At 40.3% G+C, this 26,710-nt stretch overlaps 1 protein-coding gene across 2 annotated transcripts in view; it reads left to right on the forward strand.

Annotated features, from left to right (window-relative positions):
* Positions 1 to 496: 496 nt before the first annotated feature.
* mgll (monoglyceride lipase) overlaps positions 497 to 26,710 on the forward strand; it is a 58,719-nt gene continuing 32,505 nt past the window's right edge. Inside the window, exons 1-3 of one of the 2 annotated variants that reach the window (XM_023272519.3) lie at positions 497 to 642; positions 5,760 to 5,895; positions 24,329 to 24,435. In XM_023272519.3, the coding sequence (XP_023128287.1) occupies positions 5,768 to 5,895; positions 24,329 to 24,435 (235 nt within the window). In that variant the 5' untranslated portion in view covers positions 497 to 642; positions 5,760 to 5,767. Of the gene's footprint in view, positions 643 to 5,554; positions 5,896 to 24,328; positions 24,436 to 26,710 lie in introns of those variants that run through there. The other variant, XM_023272518.3, reaches the window with a different exon arrangement.

Here is a 26,710-nt window from a genome sequence, read left to right on the forward strand (position 1 = left end):
GCTGCATCCCTCAGTCTGAACTGAAACCAGCAGAGGTCAGCAGAAAGTAGGTGTTCAGCTGCTGCTAAAGTGGTTTTAACTGTCATCAGCCTGGAACCAGAACGGACTGTCTTCAATATTCAGCTTCACATGCTGATCATTTTTCCTCTCAGAGGGTAGTAGATGGGTAGTAGGGTGTGTGCTGAGGTTCAGGATCTTTGGCCTTCAAGCTGCACTAACCTGTGTTTTTTATTTTTTTATATAAATATATATATTATATATATATATATATATATATATATATATATATATATATATATATATAATATATATATATATAATTATATACGTATGTATATATACGTATGTATATATACGTATGTATATACTGTCTTATCTGGTGGAAGCTTTGGAGCAAATCCTGCAACTAGTAGATAAATATCTGTGATAAATGTGAAGCATGCGGACCTGTAGGTGCTTCAGGGTGACCAGAGGAGCTGATCTCCGCCTCTCTCTGAGCTCAGAGGGAGGAGGAGGAGGAGAGGGAGTGAATTCTGATTTAGTTTCTCCCCAAACGTCGCCGACCGCATTCTTGTGCTGGCTGCTGGTGAGAGGAGTGTCTGAGAGGGAGAGCCGGAGTCAGAGAGGAGTCCAAACTTACAGGTGAGTCCCTTCTCTGGAATCTAACCGGATTCTACCGCTTCGATGCGTAAAAGGCGCTTTGGCTCCGGTGCGTCTGCGGGACAATATGGGCTCATTGGAGGCTTTAATCCCCATCATCCGGCCGTTATATGCACATATATTTACCTCTGACGGGGAACTTGTCGGGCTTCATTTATCATTTCTATTAGATCTTCAAACCAAGCGCTGCTGAAACCCGCTGTATTCCAACGTCGATATCTGCAGCCAGAGCCGACGAATCGATTAATTAGAACCATTGGAGAGCCTTGCGCTTTTTCTGGCTGCATGCGTAGTCTGATGTATACTCTGCAGAGAAGAAAACAAAAGGAGAATCTGTTTTCTCTCTCCATTCTGATCCCTGTAAGCTTGTAGAGCTCATTCCCACATGTGTGATGCACATATTCTGGTTTTCATTCAGCTCTGGACATCCTGAAGCTGACAACTGGCAGCAAAACAGACGTTTTTATTCCATCAATCAATCATTTTTGTCCATTTTGATGTCGGGATTGCTGGGATATGACTGACTGATGTAGATCACAAGGATGGAAATCCATAAATTAACAGCAGGGGTAGATTTTTGAAGCTGGACACCAAAAGGTAGCCTCATAGTTTATCTGTTTTTTAATTGATGAATTATCAGTGGCTGTGACCTATATCTGTATAAAAAGAAGCCTACATGCTGTCAGGCTACTAAACCTGAAGGACGACACCCGATCACCTCAGGAAATAGCTTCACACCACTGCTATTTTTACCTCCGGTGTGCCACTAACTGCTCCATTATAATGCTGCTCCTTTCGAGGACCAGAATGGACCTGGAGCCAGAGAGAAAGATCTGAGAGGAGGAGGCTGGGCTTCAGGAAGAATAAAGATAGTTTCGGTATGTGTGCAGCTTTTTAGAGAGACAGAAAATCACTGGAAGAAGGTTGCATTCAGGATTTTAGTGTTACAGCTGTTGAATGTAATGTGTGTGAGACTGGAAGAGCCGTTCTAAAAGCCTGAAGAAAGGAAATAAGATGAATAAAAGACATTATAAAGGCATTTTACTTATTTTATTATTTTTTTTGAAAAGCTGGTTTCTTTTTTGGGATTTTCTTCCTTTCAGCATGATAATGCAGTTTTATATACAGTATGTTGGTATACATCCATAAATAAAAGTAATATTCCCTTTATGACCACTAGATAGAGGTTTGATGGTAGTGTGTAGATATAATCAGCCAGTCAATCACCAATCAATCACTCATAAATAAGTGAAGATAGAAGATGTTGATGAAGGATTTAGACAGAGCAAAAATTTTAAAAAAAATTTTTTTTAATGTTTTTTAAGAAGATACACAAACTTGTTTTGCCACTGTTTACATGAGTCACAAAGAGGTTATCCAGTAGTAAAATTCACATTTACTCCCAACAAACAGTAACTTACAGGGAATGTTCCCTGAATGTTTTTCGCTGTTGTTTTCTAGAACATTTAAAGGTTATTTTGTGGATTTTCTTTTAGGCTGTATCCAGTGGTATGGTTCCATAGAAGGTTCGTTTGTGATCAATACTTTTTAATTTTATCTTTTTTTTTTTTTTTTTTTTAATGAACGACTTTACAATATTAAGTTTGGTGAACATTCTACAAATATCCAGCAAATTTTTGAGACAGTTCCACAAACTTTACCCAAACTGATGTCACAAAAACGTTCCTAAAAACAGTCAGCCGCCTCCTTAGCTATCATCTAATACAATAGTTTATCAGCTACCCAGCAGTAAAAATGTATTATTATCTGTTTAAAGGCTAACTAGCTGACCTTACATTAAGCTCATGACGCTATGCAATATTAGCTTTCTGTAGCACTAGCTAGCTAGCTGGAATTCTTCAATGCTAATGGGTGAGGTGACATCGTTTTTATGCTAGGAATTTAAATATCAACAATAATACGATTTTAGTTAAGTTATGTCACGGGCTGCATCATTTAAAATTAATTGGCAATAATCAAACAATAATCACTTTTTGAAAACAACTGTAAAATAATTTTCTTATGTGTTGGCCGACTTTTTCTTTAGCTTTCTGTAGCACTAGCTAGCTGGAATTCCTTGCTAGTGTTAGCTAACCCTAACCTGCTGATGGGTGAGTGGATTTTATTTCATGTTAAATAATATAATAATAATAATAATAATAATAATAATAATAATAATAATAATAATAATAATTGTCATGCTATTTTTATTACTAACCCAAACCCTCTGATGGGGGAGTGGATTTTATTTCATGTTAAATAATAATAATAATAATAATAATAATAATAATAATAATAATAATAATAATAATAATAATAATAATAATAATAACAATAAGAAGAAGAAGAAGAAGAAGAAGAAGAAGAATTGCTATGCTATTTTTATAGCTAACCCTAACCTGCTGATGGGTGAGCGGACTTTATTTGTATGCTAATTATTATTATTATTATTATTATTATTATTATTATTATTAATAATAATAATAATAATAATAATAATAATAATAATAATAATAATAATAATAATAATTGTGATGCTATTTTTGAAGCTAACCCTAACCTGCTGGTGGGTGAGTTCACTTTATTATATTCGTGATGCTAGGAATATAAATAGGATTATAATGAAGCTATACCTTACATCAGGGGCCAAAAATCCTTTTTACAATAATCAAACATTTTTTCTAAATGATCTAAAATTATTTTCCTAAGTGTTAGCCTAGCTTAGCCTTTTTCTGGGTTGCTGTAGCACTAGCTAGCTAGCTTCTGTTCCTCACTAGTGTGGGCTACGTCAGGAATTTAAATTCATAAGTTTATAATAGTGTCATATCTCATGTCATGAGCCTTTTGATTCAAAATTCATTGGTGTTTTTTTAAATGATGAAATGTTAGCCTACTTTCTTCTAGCTTGCTGTAGCACTAGCTAGCTAGCTTGTGTTCTTTGCTAGTGTTGGCTAAACATCGCAGTTAACATTATTTTATGACAGGAATTTAAATATGATTTATAATATAACTATAATAGTCTTATACATTATGTCACAAGGCTTTTGATTCAAAACTAACTGGAAATGTTATTATTAAATGATTGTGTATTAGCATACTTTTGTTTAGCTTACTTTAGCATTGGCTAGTTACCTTGAGTTCCTAGCTAATGTTAGCATATCTGTTGCTTCCTGGTGACTGGTGAGTTGGCTTTATGGTTAGGGTTAACCTATTTTTATGTGAGGAATTTAAATGTCAATGATAAGATTATATTAAAGTTACAACTTATGTTCTGGACCTGTTGTTTCAGACTGAATTGTCAATAATCAAATAGTTTTTTGAAATGATCTAAAATAATTTTTGTGTGTGTTAGCCTACTTTTTTATAGCTTGCTGTAGCACTAGCTTGCTAATATTATAGATAATACGGTTATATTGACGTTGTAAGTTATGTTTAGGGTTTATCAATACAAAATTAACTGGCAGTAATCAATCAGTTTTAACAATGATGTAAAATTATTTTCATGTGTTAGCTAGTTTGAGTTCCTCATTAGTGTTGGCTAAACATCCTGTTGACTGGCGAGGTTACTTTACTTTTATGTCATGAATTAAAATATTACTGATAATATGATTATCTTAGAGTTCTAACTTGTGCTTTGGGCTTCTTTATTTTTAATTAAAATATGTATGTTAGCTGACCCTATCTATCTATCTATCTATCTATCTATCTATCTATCTATCTATCTATCTATCTATCTATCTATCTATCTATCTATCTATCTATCTATCTATCTATCTATCCATAGTCTCTATCTATCTATCTATCTATCTATCTATCTATCTATCTATCTATCTATCTATCTATCTATCTATCTATAGTCTCTATCTATCTATCTATCTATCTATCTATCTATCTATCTATCTATCTATCTATCTATCTATCTATCTATCTATCTATCTATCTATAGTCTATCTATCTATAGTCTCTATCTATCTATCTATCTATCTATCTATCTATAGTCTCTATCTATCTATCTATCTATCTATCTATCTATCTATCTATCTATCTATCTATCTATCTATCTATCTATCATCTCTATCTATCTATCGTCTCTATCTATCTATATATCTATCTATCTATCATCTATCTATCTATCTATCTATCTATCTATCTATCTATAGTCTCTATCTATCTATCTATCTATCTATCTATAGTCTCGATCTATCTATCTATCTATCTATCTATCTATCTATCTATCTATCTATCTATAGTCTGTCTATCTATCTATCTATCTATCTATCTATCTATCTATCTATCTATCTATCTATCGTCTCTATAGTCTCTATCTATCTATCTATCTATCTATCTATCTATCTATCTATCTATCTATCTATCTATCTATCTATAGTCTCTGTCTATCTATCTATCTATCTATCTATAGTCTCTGTCTATCTATCTATCTATCTATCTATCTATCTATCTATAGTCTCTGTCTATCTATCTATCTATCTATCTATCTATCTATCTATCTATCTATCTATCGTCTCTATAGTCTCTATCTATCTATCTATCTATCTATCTATCTATCTATCTATCTATCTATCTATCTATAGTCTCTGTCTATCTATCTATCTATCTATCTATCTATAGTCTCTGTCTATCTATCTATCTATCTATCTATCTATCTATCTATCTATCTATCTATCTATCTATCTATAGTCTCTATCTATCTATCTATCTATCTATCTATCTATCTATCTATCTATCTATCTATCTATCTATCTATCTATCTATCTATCTATCTATCTATCTATCTATCCAGAGAGAGAGGGTAGGGAGAGCTTGGAGAGAACGGACCATATGGTCTCGTTACGTCACACCGGTCGTTTGCCTGCGCGCGCGTGTAGCTCAGGATTAGAGCCGCTTTATCCAGAGCGGCACACACCGTCAACAGCGATGCACACTTAGCGCTCGCTCCAAACAAACAACAAGCAAACAACAACAAGAGTAAACAATGAACGCCGCCACCGCCGCCTCCTGCCTGCTGGTCGTCGGCTTCAGCTGCTTTCTGTACGGCGGCGGGGACCTGCTCTCATCGCTGCTCCGTGTCTCCGTTACAGAGCCCTCCATGCCCGAGCCGGGAGCTGCTCCGCGGCGGAGCCCGCAGGGAGTCCCCTACACCGACCTGCCGCACATCGTCAACGCCGACGGACTGCACCTGTTCTGCCGCTACTGGGAGCCCGCCGGCCCGCCAAGGTCAGTGCACACAGAAAGTAGGAAACTAGGAAACAGTTCTGCTTCCGGCTGTTTGTTTGTCAGACGAGCTGTAGACTGCAGAAAAAGACGTGTTTTAATGTGATGGGCTGCTTCATAACGAGTCAGTGTTGCTGGAAGTAATCCAGACCACATGGCAGTCCTGAGAGGATCACATGATGAGTCCTGGAGTTCATCTGGAGCTGGTTGACATGTTTGCTACATGTTTGACTAAGATTCAAGCAGATAATAAGGAATGTTTCCACAACTTTGGTAAACATTCCCTCCATGTTCTAGAAATGTTTTAAAGGAAACGTTTCAACCTAATGTAGAAGAAAGAAGGTCTTATGAATATCTTTCACTCTAAAGTTAAACATTAACTCAGACATCTGTGGAGGATGTAGTTTATTATTATATAGCATGATAACTAAAGAAGAACTTTCACACACTAAGAAGCCTTTCCAGACGTTAGAGAGAATGTTTTTCATAAAAGATTCCTAACAAAGGTGGAACATGTTGAATGCAATGTTCTGAGGATGTTGTTGGAAGATTCCTCCATGAACCGTTTCCACAAGACACAAATGGAAGATGTTTAGCAGAAGAGGATTTTTAGAGAAACATCGTTGAAGAACTTCTGGCCACTTAAAAAGAAAAAAGCTCCCACCAAAAAGTTTACTCCAACTTAGCAGAACGTTGTTAGAACGTTGTTAGAATGACAGGACTGTTGCTGGGTAGAAGTTCTATCAACTCTTAGCAGAACATTGTTAGAACATTGTTAGAATGTTGTTGAGTTGTATCAGCTTTTAGCAGAACGTTGTTAGAACGTTGTTGAGTTCTATCAGCTCTGTGACTCTTTAGACATGTCTCTAATCTGAGAGAGAGAGAAATCTGACTCACCCAATCACTGAACTTTTCTGACTGTTTAATCACTAAGAGCTGAAACTAAACGACTACATGAAGACGTCTGCAGGTAAATGTTCACATTTTAGTCTCATTGTGTGCCCCATGCTCAGTAAAAACACTCTAATTATGCTAATCTGCTCATATGGAGGCTACAGATGCTCCAGAGACTCGTACTGGGTCACGACCTCGTTTAAAACCAGCAGATCCAGGAACAGTCACTGGATCAGAATCATGGCAGTGAGTTCATACAGCAGTCAGTAATGATTTCACACCATAAAGCTGAACAGTCCATGAACCAGACGTATGAAACACCCTGAGGGCAGCAGAGGAACATCATGTTCAGCAGCTTAAAGCTAGCTGAGCTTTATTTGGGCTCTCAGACTGGACTAAAATGAAGGAATATAAGAAGAAGCAGATAAATACGATAGATACTCTTAAATGTCAACATTTCCACCAGGAGGACAAACATTTCTTCCTCCTGAATCCAGAAACCTTCTGAGGCTGTTTCTAAATGCTTCAGAGTTCTTGACTCATCAGCATTCTGCTCTCTGAGGCCTTTTTATATCCACACATGAAACCCAACACAGAAGTCACTTAGAAACCACAGAGCTGCAGGAAGGAGACGACAGAAGGTCCACAACACATCTGGAATGGAGGTATTCCTGATTAAACACTCATTAACTGATCCTGAGTCTGTAATAAACCAGCTGATAGTTTCCATCAGAGTGTTTCTGCTGCAGTCGTCCTGGATTCATTCTGTATTTGTGCACGGCTTGTATACAGTCAGGTGTACTGAAGACTCAGAAGCTCTTTCCCCAGATCCATCCCAACATTTCTGCTCATACTTACGTTCTTGTAGCACCTCATATATTTAAAGGGATCCTGGGAATCCACTTACCTCCTACCTTTCTGTCAAAAGCATCAATAACATGTATTCATGGAGGCACGTTATATAAACTAGATTTATTCTCCTCAATCACATTTAGTGAGAGTTAAAAAAGCTGAATCAGAGCAGGATTAAAATAGCAGCAGAGCTCTCAGAAACTTTTAGAACGAAGCTTTGGAGAGCTTATATAAGAGCTTCTCACTGTAGGCCAATGAGAAACCTGAAAAACACATTCAGGATGGAAGGTTAGAGACATAAGATACCATTTAACGTGCACTGTGATGTGTATATCACTAAACCTATCCATCCATCCATCCATTATCTATACACCGCTTAATCCTCACTAGGGTCGCGGGGGGGGCTGGAGTCTATCCCAGCTGACTCAGGTGAAGGCAGGGGACACCCTGGACAGGTCGCCAGTCTGTCACAGGGCTACATACAGAGACAAACAATCACTCTCACATTCACACCTACGGGCAATTTAGAATAATCAATTAACCTCAGCATATTTTTGGACTGTGGGAGGAAGCCGGAGTATCACTAAACCCATTTTCTGTTAAAAAAAAAAACAGTTCTGTCTCCTTCTATTCCACCAGAAAGTGTGAAAGCTTCACTTTAACGCTGCATTTTAAGTTCCACAGGAAGCTGAAGTTCTGCTCTGAAGCTCAGACTCATAAACTCCTTTAATTAATGCTGCAGCTCCAGTAAACGGTGAGAGCATTTATATACAGTGTATGGTTGTGAGGTTCGTTTTTACCGCAGTTTTTCTACACTGACAGAACAGAAGCTGTAGACAGAACCTCTAATGATATCAGCAGGGAGCTTCTATCTGAAAACTATCAGACCAGTGGATTTATTCACTTTTTCGTTCAATCATGATGTATTCTTTGGCAGCTCAGAGTGAAATCAGCATCATTTAAACACAACAGAACGTCTAATTGTGCAAAACCAAAGATTAAAACTTCCACAAAAAGCAAGATACTGTACACTGTACAGCCTACACTGAAATTATCTGTTAGTCAGATCCCATTTTTAACTCAAACTCTGAGTTTTTTGTGTTTCTATAAAAGCTGGCCACCCACATTAACACAGATCCAGCATGTCAGGACCAGATTTATGAAGTTTAAGGCTCTGCAGATGCAGCGTAGCCAGAAAGGTAGAATTAATTAAGAAGTGGAACTATCTCTAAAAAGCTCTGCTTTACGGTAGAATTAATATATTCCAGCTTTATAGATTATTCCTGAGAGCGTTTATCTTTCCTGCTCTGATATGAACCCTGTCTATCAGCAGCTGGAGCAACGATAAGCTCTGGAAATCTAAGGAAACTCCAGATCTGCCATTTGACAGTTGATTAAAGAAGCAGCACAAACTCTGACAGTAAAAAGTTTGGTGGTGATGTATGATCTGAGCAGAATTCCTGCTGATAATCTGGTTCTGACTTGATGTCACAGAGTGTTAAATCGCTACTCGGAGTGTTGCAGTGAGTGGGAAGTCTGTGGATCCGTCATCCTCAGAAAGCTCTGACTAGAGAAGGCGTGATGATGGAGTGACTTCTGGTAACGCTCTACTACTGGCTGGAAGATGTTTCATTAGGATGAACTCAAAGCAAACCAGGAAAGGGCTGGAATTAACAACTATTGGACATTTTTAGATATTTTTACTCCACCAAGAAACAGCGGAGTTATGTGAGGATCAGCATACGTCTGTCTGTCCGTCCGTCCGTCCGTCTGTCCGTCCGTCAGCAACATTACTCTAAAACAGACCAACGGATTTGGATGAAATTTCCAGGGAAGGTCAGAAATGACACAAGGACCAAGTGATTACATTTTGGCAGTGATGCAGCTTATAGTCTGGATCCACGAATTGGTTAAAGATTTCTGTATCATTGCCATATAGCGGCACGGTGTCACTGTAACCATGACAACCAGTGAACACTACATCAGCTGATTGTGATCCTACTACAGATCCACCACTGAGGACTTATCAGGACTTATTCATCAGAAATGATCCAAGGAACAACTGATTAAATTGTGGGGGTGTTTCTAAATCCCATCAATTCCCGCCGCCTGCTACATATTTAGGTCACGTGATCCGGTATCTGTACATAACGTACACATGCAGAACACACACCTGTACTCGTGGTTTGTGGGTACATCCATATTAAATGGACGCTTTCTATGGTGAATTCTGCCATGAATCGTTTCAAGATTTCAGTCGCTGGAAATGATCCAATGACTGAGCAGCCTTGGAGGAGGACTGGACAGCCTTGGAGGAGGATTGGACAGCCTTGGAAGAGGATTGGACAGCCTTGGAGGAGGACTGGACAGCCTTGGAGGAGGACTGCCTTCTCTGAGTGCTTTATTTAATTGTTTTATCTATTGTTGAGCGTGTTCGTTTTTTGAGATGGAAGACAAACTACTTCTCTCCAATTAAGCTATTTATTTTGTAAATATCAGTGTCTCAAAAGAATCTTGATGAAGGACTTTTTCTGTCTGGAACAGCCTCCCAGAAAAGGATGAAGTATGATATGAATAGAACATTTTATATAGCATGGTGAAATGTGATTGGTTATAGAACACAAACATATCATTCAAATATTGAACAGTGATTGCTAAAGGTGGGGATAACCGTGGTTTAGACTCAGTTCTCCCATTAGTTGATGCTCACATATGTCCATATCTCTGGTACACGATTCACCAATCCTCAGGAGCTGCACCCTGTAGAAGAGCCTCCTGCAAACTTCTTCCAGCTTTCTACCAGTTTGTTTTATTCCTGTTAGCTGAGATGTGATGTAGCATTAAAGCCAGTAGAAATACTGGTGTGCTGCAGCCTTGACACCAAGGTTCAATGATTCAGAGATTAACTGATGGAGGAAGCAGACGGTGCAGTTTAACCTGAGCTTAACCAGCAGGAAGGTCTGATGACTACATGAGCAAGACATGGACTGAAGCACATTAGAACACAGAAGGAAGGACCTTCAGAGAGGGAATAAGATGAGGATTGATTATAACAGGAGGTTCTTCTGGTCTTTGTTTGATTTTAGCAGAAATCTAACCGTCGTCCAGCCGTACATTTGGGAAGTGGTGAATTTATAGCTGGTGGAGAAATGAAAGCTTCAAACATGCCCTGATGCCAGCTTTCTAGCACGAGCTTGTCTGATTTGACCTGAATGAGAACATTCATCAGATACCAGAAAACATCTGAGTCTGTGAGGAAGCACTTATCCTAATATCTGAAGAGCTTTTTAAAAAACAAATACATTTTCACTATACAGAATATTTAATCCACCTCAGGACCTCCCATCAAATAGATAAGAACCATCATCATCCAGACCAGACTTTCTGTAATCCTGTTCCTTTCAGAATCAGCATCTGCCTCTCAGTCTACCACATTTATTTATTCTCTAAAGTTGATTCTGCACATTTGAAAATGTCTCAGCTACAAGCAGAAACTCACTAAATGTTCTGTTATTGGCGTAAAGAGTGAACACAAGCGTGTTCATGCGATGCCAGCATCTGAGAAACTGAAGATCCAGTGGATTACTTTTATTTCTGATTGCAGTGTCGCTACATCACTAAGTGTTGTTTGGCTAATATAGCTAGCATTACTGTTAGACTTAGAGCTCTGTAGACACTTTAAACATTCAGAAAACATTCAGAAAGAGTGGAAAGTGTCAGACTGATTCCTTTACTCGGGGACTGGATGGTTTCTGTGTTTTCAGTGAAAGCTGAACTCACTCAGTGTTTCTGTCAGCTTCTCTCTGTGCTCACACTTTAATCAGCCTGTCCTCATTTACAGGTTTGTTGTTTTTGTTGTCAGACAATGAAAGGAATATTAAATATGGACTGAGATGCAGCTCATTAAGACTACATGTTAACCAGCAGTCAGAGCGGAGCTGCAGAACTGAAATACAGATTTTATATGAAACTAACATACAGTAGAAGCAGTGGTTTAGGATTTAGCTTTATCTCCATACAAAATTATGTCTCAGAGCAAAAGTTAGAAGCAAAAGGAAGTCCTGGTCTGTGTTCACTGATGCACATCTAAACTGTTTCTCTCTGCACTGCTGATCAAAGACGCAGAGAGAGTCTTCTTCCTGAAGGGGGCGTGGCCAGCAGCAGATCAGCTGCATTTAAAGCTACAGACACTGAAAACAGTCTGTTTATAACGGGGCCAACACCAGGGTTACACAGTCATAGTAAAATAAAACATTTATTCAGTATTTTGAGCTTAAAAATTCAAAGTTGCATTCCAGGGACATCTGAGGCTTTCATTAATTTGCTGAAAAGGAGCTAAAAATAGGACTTTTAAAACTGCTTCAGTCACATGATGGTTCTTTAGGATCCAGTGAAATATTCTGAGGTGACGGTCTGACATTAAATCAGGACAGAAGGCTGACTGGATGTACAGAACATCAGAATAACCTCCCAGCATTGATCTTTGTTGTTCTGACTCATTTTGAGAAGCTCCATTTGCTGCTGTCATGTTTTATCTACCATCTGAATAGCTGTAGCTTCTCCTGTGTTTCAGGTGTTCTAAATGTAGATGTTCAGCATCGACTGTCACATGAAATCAGACTCTTCATTTTTCCTTGGATTGTTGGACTGTTTTCTTAGATTCAGGACAAACTCTTCTTTTATGTTCATCTCGTGACAAGATGGCGCCAGTGTGTGTGGCCCGCGGTCTGTCCCTCCGTGTTCTAAGTGTTTTACTGTTGATTTTATGCACTATTACAGTGGATGTCAGTTCCCTATTGACTTATGATCGCCAGACCTTGCTTGATCTGCGACCTTCTTTTGAAAATCTGTTAAAACCACGACACAATCCAGGCCAAAGAGCGTGCCCCCCTCTCCTCTCTGGAATACCGCCTTACCTGCTTCGTGGGCCCGCTGCACCTTTACGCAGAAGCCGCAGACGCCGCCGAGGGAAGCGAAGTGGAAGACTGGTTCGATTAAGGGGCTGTTTCGCGGCCTCTCCCACTCCACCGTCGTCTTTCATGGGACATATTGATCCGCCACTTCGCCGCTTTGTCCCGTGGCGCTCCCGGGACCCTATCCACCGATGTCTTGTTCCAGTGGCTGGCTCGGATGAAGGGGGATTCCTACGCCCTCCCCGCTTTCGCCTGTCCGAGCGCGGCGTGAATTTCCACAACCTGCGGCCGTTGGATCGTACGCCAAATCCGACTCCGCTGCCCGCTGCCTCGGCCAGGATAGGCCTTGTGAATGCCTGCTCGGTGGTCCACAAAACTTTCATTCTAAAGGACTTCTTCATGTCAAACGATCTGGATTTCCTCTTCATCACGGAGACCAAGCTGCTCGTTGGTGAGTCTGCCACTCTGCATGAGCTGTCGCCTCCAGAATGCTGCTTTTTGGACTCCCCACGTAATTCTAGACACCGTGGAGGTGGAATAGCAACTATTTACAGGAGTAAATTCACCTGTAAGCAGCTCACCTTGGAATCTGTTTACTCCAGTTGCGAGATACAGTTGTTTGAGGTGAGCGCTGTGTCCCCGGTGGCGTGCGCTGTCATTTACAGGCCACCCAAACGCAGTAAAAAAGACTTCTTGGGAGAATTTGAAGACTTTTTATTGGGACTGATGCCCAAGTATGATCGTGTTCTTATTGTTGGTGATTTTAACTTTCACGTGTGTTGCCCGCATGAACCTTATGTCAATGACTTTTTAACACTTATCGATCATTTTAATCTTGTGCAGTCTGTGTCTGGTCCCACACAGAAATTTGGGCATACACTTGATTTGGTTTTAACCCATGGTTTTAAGGTTCCTGATGTAAATATTTGTGATGCAACTTTCTCTGATCATCACCCTGTTGTGTTTGACATTCCGTTGTCATGTCAACCAGTCCTGTCATGCGCTCCTGTCAAACTGTGCCGGGTAGTTAACCCCTTAACTGCCGCTAAGTTTTCGGCTGTATTTTGTGGTGTAGCGCCCTGCTGCACAGACTTAACAAACACAGATGTGGACGCTCTCTTGAATTGTTTTAATTCTGCATGTCAATTTGCTTTGGACTCTGTAGCGCCCATGAAAATGAAAAGTGTGAAATCTCGCTCTGAGCCCTGGCTCAGTGACGTCACTCGCTCTGCGAGACAGGAGTGCAGGAGAGCTGAGCGTCAGTGGAAGAAAGATAAACTTGAAGTTTCCTTCCAGATATTAAGAAGTAGTTTGAGTACTTACCAAAAAAATGTTAAATCAGCAAAAAATAAGTACTTCTCAGACATCATTGTTTCTAACTCTAACAATCCTCGTGTGTTGTTTCAATCCATAAACAATGTTTTAAATGCTCCTCAGCCGGTCTCTGTTGAGCCCTCAGATGAAATGTGTGAAGCTTTTTTGACCTTTTTCATTAATAAGGTTGAGGACACTAGGGCTCTGATTAGCCCTCCAGTTTATGAACCTCCAGTGTTAGCCATGCCCTCTGTGATTTTTCACAGATTTGAGCCTGTCAGTTTGGCTTCTCTGGAAGACATTGTAGGTAATCTGAAACCTTCAGGATCACCGAATGATCCCTTACCACCTCGTTTGTTTAAAGAAGTGTTCTCTACAGTCGCCCCTTATGTGCTTGAAATTGTTAACACCAGTCTAATTTCTGGTTGTGTGCCCAAGAGTTTTAAACGGGCAGTGGTGCAACCTCTCCTTAAGAAGCCTGGCTTGGATTCCAACATTATGTCTAATTTTAGACCGATCTCTAAGCTTGCGCTGACCTCAAAACTTCTTGAAAAAATTGTGTACCAGCAATTAAAAGCATATTTAGAGGAGAATTTTGTCTTTGAAGTGTTCCAGTCCGGCTTCAATTCTAGGCACAGTACTGAAACTGCCTTATTGAGAGTTGTTAATGACATCTTTCAAGCTACCGATGGTGGTCACAGTGTCATCCTTGTTTTGCTTGACTTAACTGCTGCCTTTGACACTGTAGACCACCAGATACTACTGACCCGCTTAGAAAGCTCTGTTGGTATCCGTGGCACTGCATTGGAGTGGCTGAGGTTCTACCTCACTGATCGGGAATTCTGTGTTAGGATAGGCTCCTCTCAGTCCAGACTATCCCCTCTAAATTGTGGAGTGCCCCAAGGGTCCATTCTTGGCCCCCTGCTTTTTTCATTGTATCTCCTTCCACTTGGAATAATTTTTAGGAAACATGGCATTGCATTTCATCTGTATGCAGATGATACGCAAATGTACATGCCACTGAAGCAAGGAAATGGCAACAATGCAAAACAGCTACTTGACTGTGTTGAGGAAATCAGGAACTGGTTGTCCTTAAATCTCTTGTTTTTAAATGACAGTAAAACTGAAATGACAGTGTTTGGGCCGAGTGGTGGAACCCCTGCCCTTGATGATTTTGGTGCACTGAGCCAGTATTTTAAGCCTGTGATCACCAATCTCGGTGTAAAACTTGACTGCACTCTCAAACTTGAAGCCCAGGTCAGTTCCGTGGTTAAAACAAGTTTCTTTCAAATCCGACAGCTGGCTAAAGTTAAACCTATTCTGTCTATGAAACACTTTGAAATATTAATCCATGCATTTGTCACAAACCGCCTTGATTACTGCAATGCTCTGTATGCCGGTCTTGATGAGAAACTTCTGCATCGTCTACAAATGGTGCAAAATGCAGCAGCTCGGCTCTTGACTGGGACTAAAAAGAGAGAGCACATAACTCCTATTCTGAAGTCTTTGCATTGGCTCCCTGTACGTTTTAGAATTGATTTTAAAATTCTTTTATTTGTTTTTAAATGCCTTCATGGCCTTGCACCTCAGTATCTGACTGAGCTGGTGCAACCCTATGTACCTGCTCGTTCCCTTAGGTCAGCTGACCTCTCATGGTTGGTGACCCCAAAGTCAAATAAGAGAAGGAGAGGTGCTCGGTCTTTTGCTGTCGCTGGTCCTAACTTATGGAATGCACTACCTTTGCACCTTCGACAGATCGATTCACGGCCTGTATTTAAATCAGCTCTTAAAACACATCTTTTTACCCTAGCTTTTAATTGATTTTAAGTTGTAATTTTATTTCTGTTTTGTTTTACTCTTTTTTTAATGTCTCATATGTTTTATGTGTGTACTGCACTTTGGTCAACTGTGTTGTTTTGTAAAGTGCATTACAAATAAAGTTGGATTGGATTGGATTGGACCGTGTCCAAAAGCAGCACAGCAATAAAACTCTACACTATGCAAACATTTCCTCATTTTAATCCAGATGTTTTTTATGGGATGAGGACAGGATCAGGTTAAAGTTTCCACCTCTCCTGAAAGATCCTTTCACTAGAGGCAGGAAGTAGGGGAAAGGTTGAACGGCATGCTGGGATGTCTGCAATGATTGACAGATCTCCCAACAGACGTCTGACTGGGCTTTGAACTCACATAGAGACGGTATTATTCACATTCTGCAGATATATACGCAGCACACCTGTATCTCCAGATAAGGAACTAAACATGAACCTTTCAGCCACAGTTTATGGAAGTGGGTCACGCTATGGTTCCTTTCATGTTTGTGTTTTTGGGGTGGGACTATTTAATTTCCCTGCGTCCGTGGAAGATATTAAAAAGACATAGGGCCTGTAATGATCCCTTCATATTACCACTGAGTTATTCACTGTATTAAACATGAGGACCACTCGTATTTCCATAAAACCCACTGAGTAGGTGATTCCAGGTGCCAGCTGTGATCACTGCTCCTAAATTAATATGAAAAGAGGCAGAAAGTGATGATTCGTGCATCACCAGCAGCAGCTTTTATATGAAGATACGCTGGGACATGGATTATCCAAATAACTGTCAAGGTACTTTATAGAATTAATAGGATTTCCATACATGTATTTGATGGTTTCTGCTAATATACAGATGTATTAAATACCAGCTCTGTGTAAAGAAAAGGGGATATGAGCAGACAGCACAAAGACTCAACACAGAATGTAATAAAAGAGTTTAGTTCCAGTAATGGGAATAAAAGCAGCTGTCTGTTTTCCACTGATGTAGTGATAATACAGGGTTAGGATGCTGCATAATACAGTCAGTGATGTGTTTTTAAATGAGAAAGAGAGTGATGAAGACATAAATAGCTCCTGTAATTCATGTGTTGTGGTGTTGTCAGTGTCTCTAGGTTGAGTTTGGATTCTCACTTAGCTTCATCTGTAGCATCAGCCCTGTCTCATAAAAATGATGTTCTTATACAGCTAAACTACATGCTCTACTAATTCTGTGACCTTATAGAGGCCAGGAGACCAACAGCAGATTAATTATTAGTCTGTGGACTGTGAATTTTTAACTCCACTGAGATCTTATCATTGCAAAACTCTCCCAGAGCTCAGATGGGTGTGTTTTATCTGCATGAAGGGAAATGCACAGGATGGAAGTAAACTCTTTTTTATTTATTATCTCAGTGAGAATATCTTAATCCCAGTGACTGAATGTGTGTGAATATCCAGCATCCACGTAGAAAACACTCATTCATCCCAGTACAACCAGTTTTTAAAGTCTTTTTGTTTGTTTGATCCATGATCCACATTCTGACATGTTCCAGGCGAAATGCAGATGGAGGCTAAAGGTTTTCTGTTTTTCTCAGCCTGAACACACATGTTCAATGTGGACTGAGATGCACTAAGATTGTGTTTTGTAGTGTAGCTAAGCTGTGTTAGCGACTTATGTTGTGTATTTGTTATCCAAGATATCAACATATAGAACCACACTACTGTTCAAAAGTTTAGGGTCACTTCAAAATGTCCTTATTTCTGAGAGAAAAGCAGTTTTTTTCAATGCAGATAGCATTAAATGAATGATAAATCCAGTGTAGACATAGTTAATGTGGTAAATGACTATTGTAGCTGGAAACAGCTGATTTTTAATGGAATATCTCCATAGAGGTACAGAGGAACATTTCCAGCAACCATCACTCCTGTGTTCTAATGCTACATTGTGTTAGCTAATGGTGTTGAAAGGCTCATTGATGATTAGAAAACCCTTGTGCAGTTATGTTAGCACATGGATAAAAGTGTGAGTTTATGTCTGGGTGACCCCAAACATCTGAACGGTAGTGTAAATAAAGCCCACTATGCTGACTTTATGTTCTCTAATAATTGATTAATGATTGATCCGGCTGCTGATTATCGGTTCAGAAAATAGTTCAGGATTTGCATCCTTGTTATCAAAGCTACAGATATATCAATTGTTGTCCCACCGTTAGAAGTACTAATTATCTGTAGAAAGTCAGATTTACACATTTACACATGTAAGGAGACTTAGCATGAACAGATGAGCTGTGCTGATATTTAGCATCTTAGATCTGATATTTAGCATCTTAGATCAGCTGGTAAACATCTTTAGAAGGAGATCCCTGAGGTGGTTAACTAAATGTCTGCTGTAGGCGGCTAATATCTGTGTTTAACTCAAAGGTTTGAAATGATTCATGTAAAAGTCGACCTGCAGAAAGCTGTTATTGAGCTAACTGCCCTTCAGAAGCAGGATTTAGTGAATTCTAATTTACCTGATTCTCTACAACAGAAGGGAACAACAATAACCTGCAAACAGCCACACTGAAGGGAAATATGCCAGGTAGAAATACACCAGAATTCTCTTCTAACAGCACCGGTATGGTCTCACACACACACACACACACACACACACACACACACACACACACACACACACACACACACACACACACACACACACACACACACACACACACACACACACACACACACACACACACACACACACACACACACACACACACACACACACACACAGACTGAAGCTGTGCACAGTCCATTAATCACATCAACATATCAGTGTTCGGTCATTCTGTCTCTTCTGGCTCCCGCTCAGTCTGGACTGATTTAACTTTATATCAAGCCACACCAGTAAAGCTAATCTAACCCCTTCATTTACCCCGGGGCAATCTCTGGAGGGCAGTCAGCAGCTTTAAGTTTCTGATAATGTGTCAGGGAAAAATGTAAAACAGTGACTCATGGAAAGTTGTTTTTCTACCTTTAATCAAATATGAATTGAGGCTGTTGACCTGGAAGGAGCTAAACAGAGTCCAGCCGTCATTGTTTAAACTTTGCTTTTCCCACACTAACATGTCTGGATGTCTTTAATGGAACACAGCGACTGTTTGCTTTCATTAAGGTTATAAAGGACAGGCCAAATAAGGGTGTGAATGAAAAAGTAACTGAATTTCATATCAGGGCTACAGTGGATCCATATAAACGTGATGGCTGAAGGTGGAGAACCTGGAGGTTTCTGAACGCGTTCCAGTCAGTGCTGCTTTAAGGGGATTGGGACTCTGGCTTTGTTTAGTGCTGGGATTGTTTGGAGTAGCTGTGATTGGAGCCGGTGGGAGGAATAAACCCTCAGAGTGTTTTAATAAGGCTGGTTATTGTGAGAGACAAGTGACTCTGCAGTTCCCATGAGTGGAAACGAGGAGTAAAGAGCGATAATGAGCCCAGAAAAAAAGAGAAAAGTCTCTGTTTTCTGAAGTATTTCAGCTTCAGGTAAAAGCAATCAGCACATCTCTGAACAGAGGTTTATCCTGCAGAGGAACAGACAGTTAGCATCAGTCATATGATCAGATTTAGTGTTCAGCAGCTGATCCCAGTTAAAAAACATTCATCTCTGAATTGTTCTTTGGTGCATTGGCAGGCGGACACTGTAGAGATTAATAGAGTTTTATCCTCAGCAGAATACAGCGTCGGCAGAGCTAAGTGGAAATTAACTTTCGACGTTGCTCAACAGAAAACGAATCAACTTTTTTTGTAATTGATTAATTAAGACATCGTGTTTAGAAATGGCAAAGTGACCGTTTTTCCTCCATTAATCATGAAACATTTCTAATAATTTTACCCTAAACTGCATCCAGAAGTGAACTTTGGTGTAATATTTAACCCTAAAACCTGCTGCTAGGATTGAAAGACTTCATATTTTTAAAAAGCTGCTAAACTTTTAGACCCAGAAACTAAAAATAAGAACAACTGTTGGATTTTCAACTTTCCAGCTGTTGTTAAACTACTCAGCGTTACATTACAAATCTAAACTTAAAATTGTGACATTTGATCAAAATCATTTTATTCTACAAGCAACATTTTAAAAAATGCGCAAAAAAACCACTTGATGAATTAGGACACAACCTTATAACCTGCTATTTTCCTTTTTTAAATTCTATCATCTGCATGCTGTGAGCTTTACCCCCAAAACAAACCTTTTTATTTAAACAGCTAAAATCCTACCATTCATCAGAAACTGTAAAACTAGAAGAATGATCCGATTTCCAACTTTGACCTCCAACTGCTCAGTGTTCCACCAGAAACCACGACCAGACTTAAGCTTCGAATTGTCACATTGCACTTTATTCTATTTGTCTGATTTAAAAATTTGCCAACAATACATCATTTGCAGAAACCAGATTCTGTAAAAAACAAAAAAATCTGGAATCCTTGGTGCAACTGTGAAGCCATCAGTGGTTCAGCTATGACCTCCAATTTATATGATTAAAATATATATATAATATATGATAAAAATTGAGGGACTTTGTTCTTACTAAAATGTAAACGGTGAAATATATGTAGTATGTAGAGTCCTCATTTTTTTCATGTAACACATGTTTATTCCATTTTATTTAATTATTTTTACGTTATCACTTCATCGTACTGCACAGGAGACATTTTTATCTCTCTTCTAGTCCTGGTTGTTCTGTTTCCATAGAGCTGCAGGATTTTATATTAAAGTGAAGAATAAACTCACAGTGAGTCAAAATGTGACAGCAGACTGTTGTTGTTCTACTTCTGTAGTAAAGTGTTAATGGAGTGGTGCTGCTGTCTGCTCAGGTAGAGGAGGTAAAGGAGGTAAATGTCAGAAAGTCTCAGCCTGTTGAGGTAAGTCTTGTTTCAGCTGATGCCTGTTGAGTCTGACCAGACCACTTCTGTCTGAGTGGAAGTACTGCGTTGTCTCTGAGCCGACAGACCGATGGCTGAATCTCGTCACTTGTCTGCAGATGCTGTCGCTGAGTGAATGTAGACATCTGTTCACATTCAGTTTCTAGGTAATTAAATCCTTCAAACTCTACAGAACGTGGTCTCCTCCTGCTAGCTGTCAGCAGACTCATCGATTTATTTCTGCTCTCTGACAACTCTGACACTTCTGAAGCTGAAATTCACAAGAAGAAGCAGAAAAAGGGAGATTACACAGCAGAGACGTGTTTAAAATGACAGAAAGTCTGGAAAGAAAGGCAGCCTATTAGAAATGAACATTGTGTTCTATACTGTTGTGTTTCCAGGGAACCCAGTTTACCCGTTAATCCCCTGCTGCCCCTCTTACTGGGGGTTTCAGAACATCATCGCCACACAAAGATGCTCATTCAGACGCTGGTTCAGAGAGGAAGTGGAAGCCCAAAGCCATGGATCTAAAAAGGGAGGGAAAGAGTGAAATCTGCTAATGAAGCCTCATGAACACATCCTTCTATTTTCCTCCTCAGCCTGCCTCACTCTCTCACTCCTCTCCCCGTCTCACTCTCCTCCCCATCTCACTCCCCTCCCCGTCTCACTCCCCTCCCCGTCTCACTCTCCTCCCCGTCTCACTCCTCTCCCCGTCTCACTCTCCTCCCCATCTCACTCCCCTCCCCGTCTCACTCTCCTCCCCGTCTCACTCCTCTCCCTGTCTCACTCTCCTCCCTGTCTCACTCTCCTCCCTGTCTCACTCCTCTTCCCGTCTCACTCTCCTCCGTCTCACTCCTCTCCCCGTCTCACTCCTCTCCCCGTCTCACTCTCCTCCCTGTCTCACTCTCCTCCCTGTCTCACTCTCCTCCCCTTCTCACTCCTCTCCCCGTCTCACTTCCCTCCCCATCTCACTCTCCTCCCCGTCTCACTCTCCTCCCTGTCTCACTCCTCTCCCTGTCTCACTCCCCTCCCCATCTCACTCTCCTCCGTCTCACTCTCCTCCCTGTCTCACTCCTCTCCCTGTCTCACTCCTCTCCCTCTCCCCGTCTCACTCCCCTCCCCGTCTCAATCCTCTCCCCTTCTCACTCTCCTCCCCGTCTCACTCCCCTCTTCGTCTCACTCCCCTCCTCGTCTCACTCCTCTCCCCGTCTCACTCCTCTTTCCTCCGTGGCTGAATGCATCAGGTTAATTGTCTTATTGAAGCTGTAGAGGAAGAAGAACACTCCAGCATTTCACTGCTGCTTAAAATGCAAAACCTTTAAAGAAACATCTTGTCAGAGCTGGTAGAGCCCAGACTATTAATCAGCAGAAGATCTCTCCTGCTGAGTTAACGTGAAGCAAAGTTCAGGATCGTCTTCATGGATTCCTTCCTAACCTCTGATCTGATTGGTTAAACCAGCTGGTAGCTTTTACTAATCAGTTTGTTGGGACTAAAAGATCCATCACAGCTGGGTTCACTGGGACAGGTAACAGTCTATCACAGGTTCACCTGGACAGGTAACAGTCTATCACAGGTTCACCTGGACGGGTAACAGTCTATCACAGGTTCACCTGGACAGGTAACAGTCTATCACAGGGCTACACACAGAGACAAACATTCACACATACAGACAGTTTAGAATCACCAGTTAACCTCAGCATGTTTGTGGACTTTGGGAGGAAGCTGGAGAACCTGGAGAAAACCCACACATGTCCAGGAGAACATGGAGACTCCATGCAGGAAGATCCCAGAAAGGCCGGGACACGAACCGGGGATCTTCTAGCTGAGAGGTGACAGAGCTAACCACGGAACCACTAAAATGAGATTAGATGATATTCAACAAATACTAAAACAACAAAATGCAGTTTAGCATCTAAAGCAGCAGTAAAGTTCATTATTTACATGTAGAAATGGTGCTTTGTCACGTTTAGTGAAGGTTTTATCCGGATGCTGAGCTTCCACCTGCTGGAGACACGAAGCGTTACTCTGACCAACAAACAATAATTCCTCCACAAAGGTGAAACTGAGTGTGTTTTCTGTTCCGTTTGTTTTCCTGTGAGCAAGATTAGGTTAAAACTTCCTCCTCTTCTTCCTTTCCCTTCTGGGGTCGCTACAGCCAATCCCTGCTTGCATCTAATCCTCTGCATCCTCTTCTCAGTAGGGTTAGACCTTCATGTCTTCCTCCACCACATCCATAAACCCTCTCTGGTCTTCCAAGGTTTGGTAAAAACTATGACTTTGATGAATCTTGGTGGTGAGATGGAGCAGGCCAAAGGAAGAACCCATAAATGACTTGGGTTAGAACTGCAGGACAGAGCAGCAGGACTTTCCTTCTAGTCCTATACGAGCAGAGAAGCAGCTTCAGGATTTAAAGGCAGAAACTTTCATATTTATTTGACTGGTTCATTAAAGAAGGAGAACGTGACTGGAATCCAGTTCTCTTCTCCTCTCGCTGTGCACGTTCATGCTCGTGCACTGGAATGCTAACTGTAGCACATGCTAACTACCTAATTATCTAACTATAGGCTCAGTAAACAGTCTTTCTCCTGAACCAGACTCCACCTTTAGGTTTTAAATCTGAACAGAGACAGACGGGATGCTGGAAATTATTCCCGATAAATCCTCATCACCACTAACCTCTACAGTCAAATACAGACCATAATGCACCAAGATTACTATAAGGTTTGATGTAAACAGCGAGATATGAGATGTTCAGACATGCAGGACTTAGTGAGGTAAACTTTCATCCTACTTGTTTTTAGAGATTATTTAAGGTTTTGGTTATTTTGTGTATTCATTTTCTCTTTATTGATGCTGTCTGAAATAAATTAATTAAATATGATCATAAAATTGTAGTCAAACATTAAAGGGAACACGACATTAACATCTTTTTGTCTATTTTCAATTGAAAATTCTGCAAACGTGCAAAAAAATACCAACAATAGAAAATATAAAGTTAATTTACCAAAAACAAGTTTATATTGTGTTCTTTAGGTTGCAAATGAATTCTCAGTGCAGTTTATTTGATATAATTTACCATCAGCAATGCGGTTTGAACCTCAAACCAGCAAAAAAACTTCAGGCCTTTATTTCCATGAAGGCTTCTAGAGTGAATACATTCTAAATCAACTTTTTAAAAACATTTGGTTGGAAATCGCTGCTATTCTGTAGAAACATTTACATGCAGTTCTCAGAAAACCAAACCAATCTTTAGGTCAGTTTCAGGTGAGGATTTCCCAGGAATAAAGTGGTTGGTTGTGGTTGTGTGTTACTGGATTCCTGTGTGTGTTGTGGTTGGTTATGGTTGTGTGTTACTGGATTCCTGTGAGTGTGTTGTTGTGGTCGGCAGGCCGGCTGGGTGGAGGCTGGCAGACAGACAGATGGACGATAGCTGTTATCTCTGAAAACACAGTCTGCCTCTCTCAGCCCGTCTTTCTCTGCCGTCTTCGTCTTTTATTTCCATCATCGTTCCTCTGGACTCCTTCATCACTCAGAAACACTCCAAGGCTCAGATGCATGGATGAGTTTTACTAAAGCAGAAAGAAAAACTTGTTGAGGTTCTAGTTCCATCTCTTTGGCTTCCAGCTCTAAACATGTTGTCCTGATCTCAGGGGTCAGATCAGGACTCTATCAGTTCATCAAGGAAACACTCCTATGCAGAAATATGCAAACATCTGTTGTTTGTTTGAGGAACAGAGGTCTAACTCATTGTTCTTCCTCCCCAGAGCGTTGGTGTTTGTTGCCCATGGAGCGGCCGAGCATTGTGGGCCGTACGATGAGATCGCTCAGAGGCTGAAGGAGCTTTCTCTGCTGGTGTTTGCACACGACCACGGTGAGTAAAAACAAATCTACATGACTTTAATTACACGCATGCATTTACACTTACGCTCACGTTTAGTGGGAGTTCATGAGCAAAATGATTCACAGAAACTCTTCATTTTTATCTCTGTTCACTGTGGCGGAAACAAAGGCCGTTAGAGGAACATAATTAGCTGCTAACTGCTGTATTGTTCTGCAGTGGTGTGTAGGTGGTGTCCTCCTCATCCTCTCTAGCGGTTGTTAATGAAACTTCAGGTTTCAGTAAAACTCTCCTTCAGCTCAGAGAAACCTGGTTCAGCAGATCACATTTTAAGCTTTAAGTTATGGCATCTATCTCCAGAGCATCTCATCTTAGGGTTGGTAATATCCCACAGTGTCTGGTGTTCCTGAACGTCTCACAGGAGACCCAGCTGAAGAGAAGACCAGAGAAACAACCCTCTAATCCTAAATCCTTCATCTCACTGAGCCCCAAAACCCAACAGCCATTTTAAAAGAATGTCGTCTTTACAAAATTACCAAAATTACACCATTTATCAGAGCCTGGAACTAAGAGGATCACTGGGTTTGGAACTTTCTGATTCCCTGGCGTCCAACCACGTCGGCTCTATCTGAAAATTAGATACAGATCAGAGGAGAGGAAACTACTCATATACGATCGCAGGAACACTTCAGTATTTAGGCTTTAAGCTGTGGTCTTGTGATGAACTGTGGTCTTCTGATGAACTGTGGTCTTCTCACCTCCATGCACTGTTCATAGAAAAGACCGCATGTAGAAAAACATCACTGGGTTTAATCTGGGAGGAATCAGACGTTACAACGCCCTATTTTAACTATTTTCATAGTAGTTTCTGGTCACACAGCTGTCTGACCACAGCCTGTAATGTGGGGCGTTCAGGGAACACCAGTAAATTACAGTGTCCCTCCATTAGAAGATGTTCAGCTAGAAAGAGAAAGTGGATCGGTGCTTCCAGTGAAGAAGTTATTCTGGAGTCCTGCTGACAGCTTGGACTGAAGAAAATGACCTGATCTATAATATAACCAACAGAAACCTCTGCTTTTCCTTCATAACCAACAGAAAGCTGATGTGCTTCTTCTGTCTCTGGTTAGTTCAGTTGTTTAGAATGACGGTCAGTTTTCTTATTGCTCATTCTGTTGGTGTTATTTCTGGTAATGCTCCAAAGATAATGAAAGAATAGAATTTTAAATTTCATTATTGGAAATCCCCCTGAAGTAAAAGTGAAGATTCAGCCCAATAATCCATGGAAAATCTCTCCCTTCACAGCAGAAGCTGACTGAAAGCCTTTAGTTGTTTTTCAAATGTCTTGTCAATGGAAAGATGCTCTGGAGGTTATTTCAGCTCAGAGATGAACCTGGCAGGTATTACATGCTACATACAGGTATTACATGCTACATACAGGTATTACATGCTACATACAGGTATTACATGCTACATACAGGTATTACATGCTACATACAGGTATTACATACTGCACGAACATGTGAATTCCAGAGTCTGAGCAGAGAATCGCTGTTAAACGGCAGCATGTTTGCTCAGGAAACCTCGTCTACAGGTGAAAAACAGCAGAAAGGAAGTGTGGAAGTCCTTCCAGAGGTGGAGATCTCAATAAAAGGCTGACAGAGAAAATAAAAAGGAGTGAATGATGAGTTGCTCACAGAGGAGCAGTCTGTTCAGCGACTTCACACCATTAAATGGAAAATCCTGAAATGGAACGAGTCCCTGAAGACACTTTTCATCTACAATCCGCTTCGAGCAGCTCAGATCTTTCACTCTGTCTTTTAGACTTTCTTTTATTTCTGCTGTGTTTCTTTCTACTTATAGGAATTTTAAATCTTTTTCCTGGGGGATTCTTCCATCTGGCAGACCCTGAATCTGTTTATTAGTCAGCTTTATTTTTAGATCAGCCCAGAAGGAACTTTTATAATAGTGGTTTATTCAGGAAACTTAAAATTAATAAAAAAAATTTTAAGTCTTGCACGACACTATGACAACAACACAGCCAAAAAGTGTATTTTCTGCACGATTACATAAATATAATGTCATAAATAATAAGAAGGAGACAAAAGTTGTGTTTTACTCAATATTTATTATACAGGAACCCAGGTTCCACGGGTGTCATCAGCAGTAAAAACAGAACTGCAGCTCAACATACTGTGGGTTCTTAACTGTTTATATTTTTTTTATTTGTTTCTATTTCCATCTGTTCTGTGTAAATGCCTGCTGTTCAGCTGGAAAGTTCTGGAAGTTTTGTCAGGTGACTGTTGGTGGC

Source organism: Amphiprion ocellaris, chromosome 8 (genome assembly GCF_022539595.1).
Source record: "Amphiprion ocellaris isolate individual 3 ecotype Okinawa chromosome 8, ASM2253959v1, whole genome shotgun sequence".
Classification (NCBI taxonomy): domain Eukaryota; kingdom Metazoa; phylum Chordata; class Actinopteri; family Pomacentridae; genus Amphiprion; species Amphiprion ocellaris.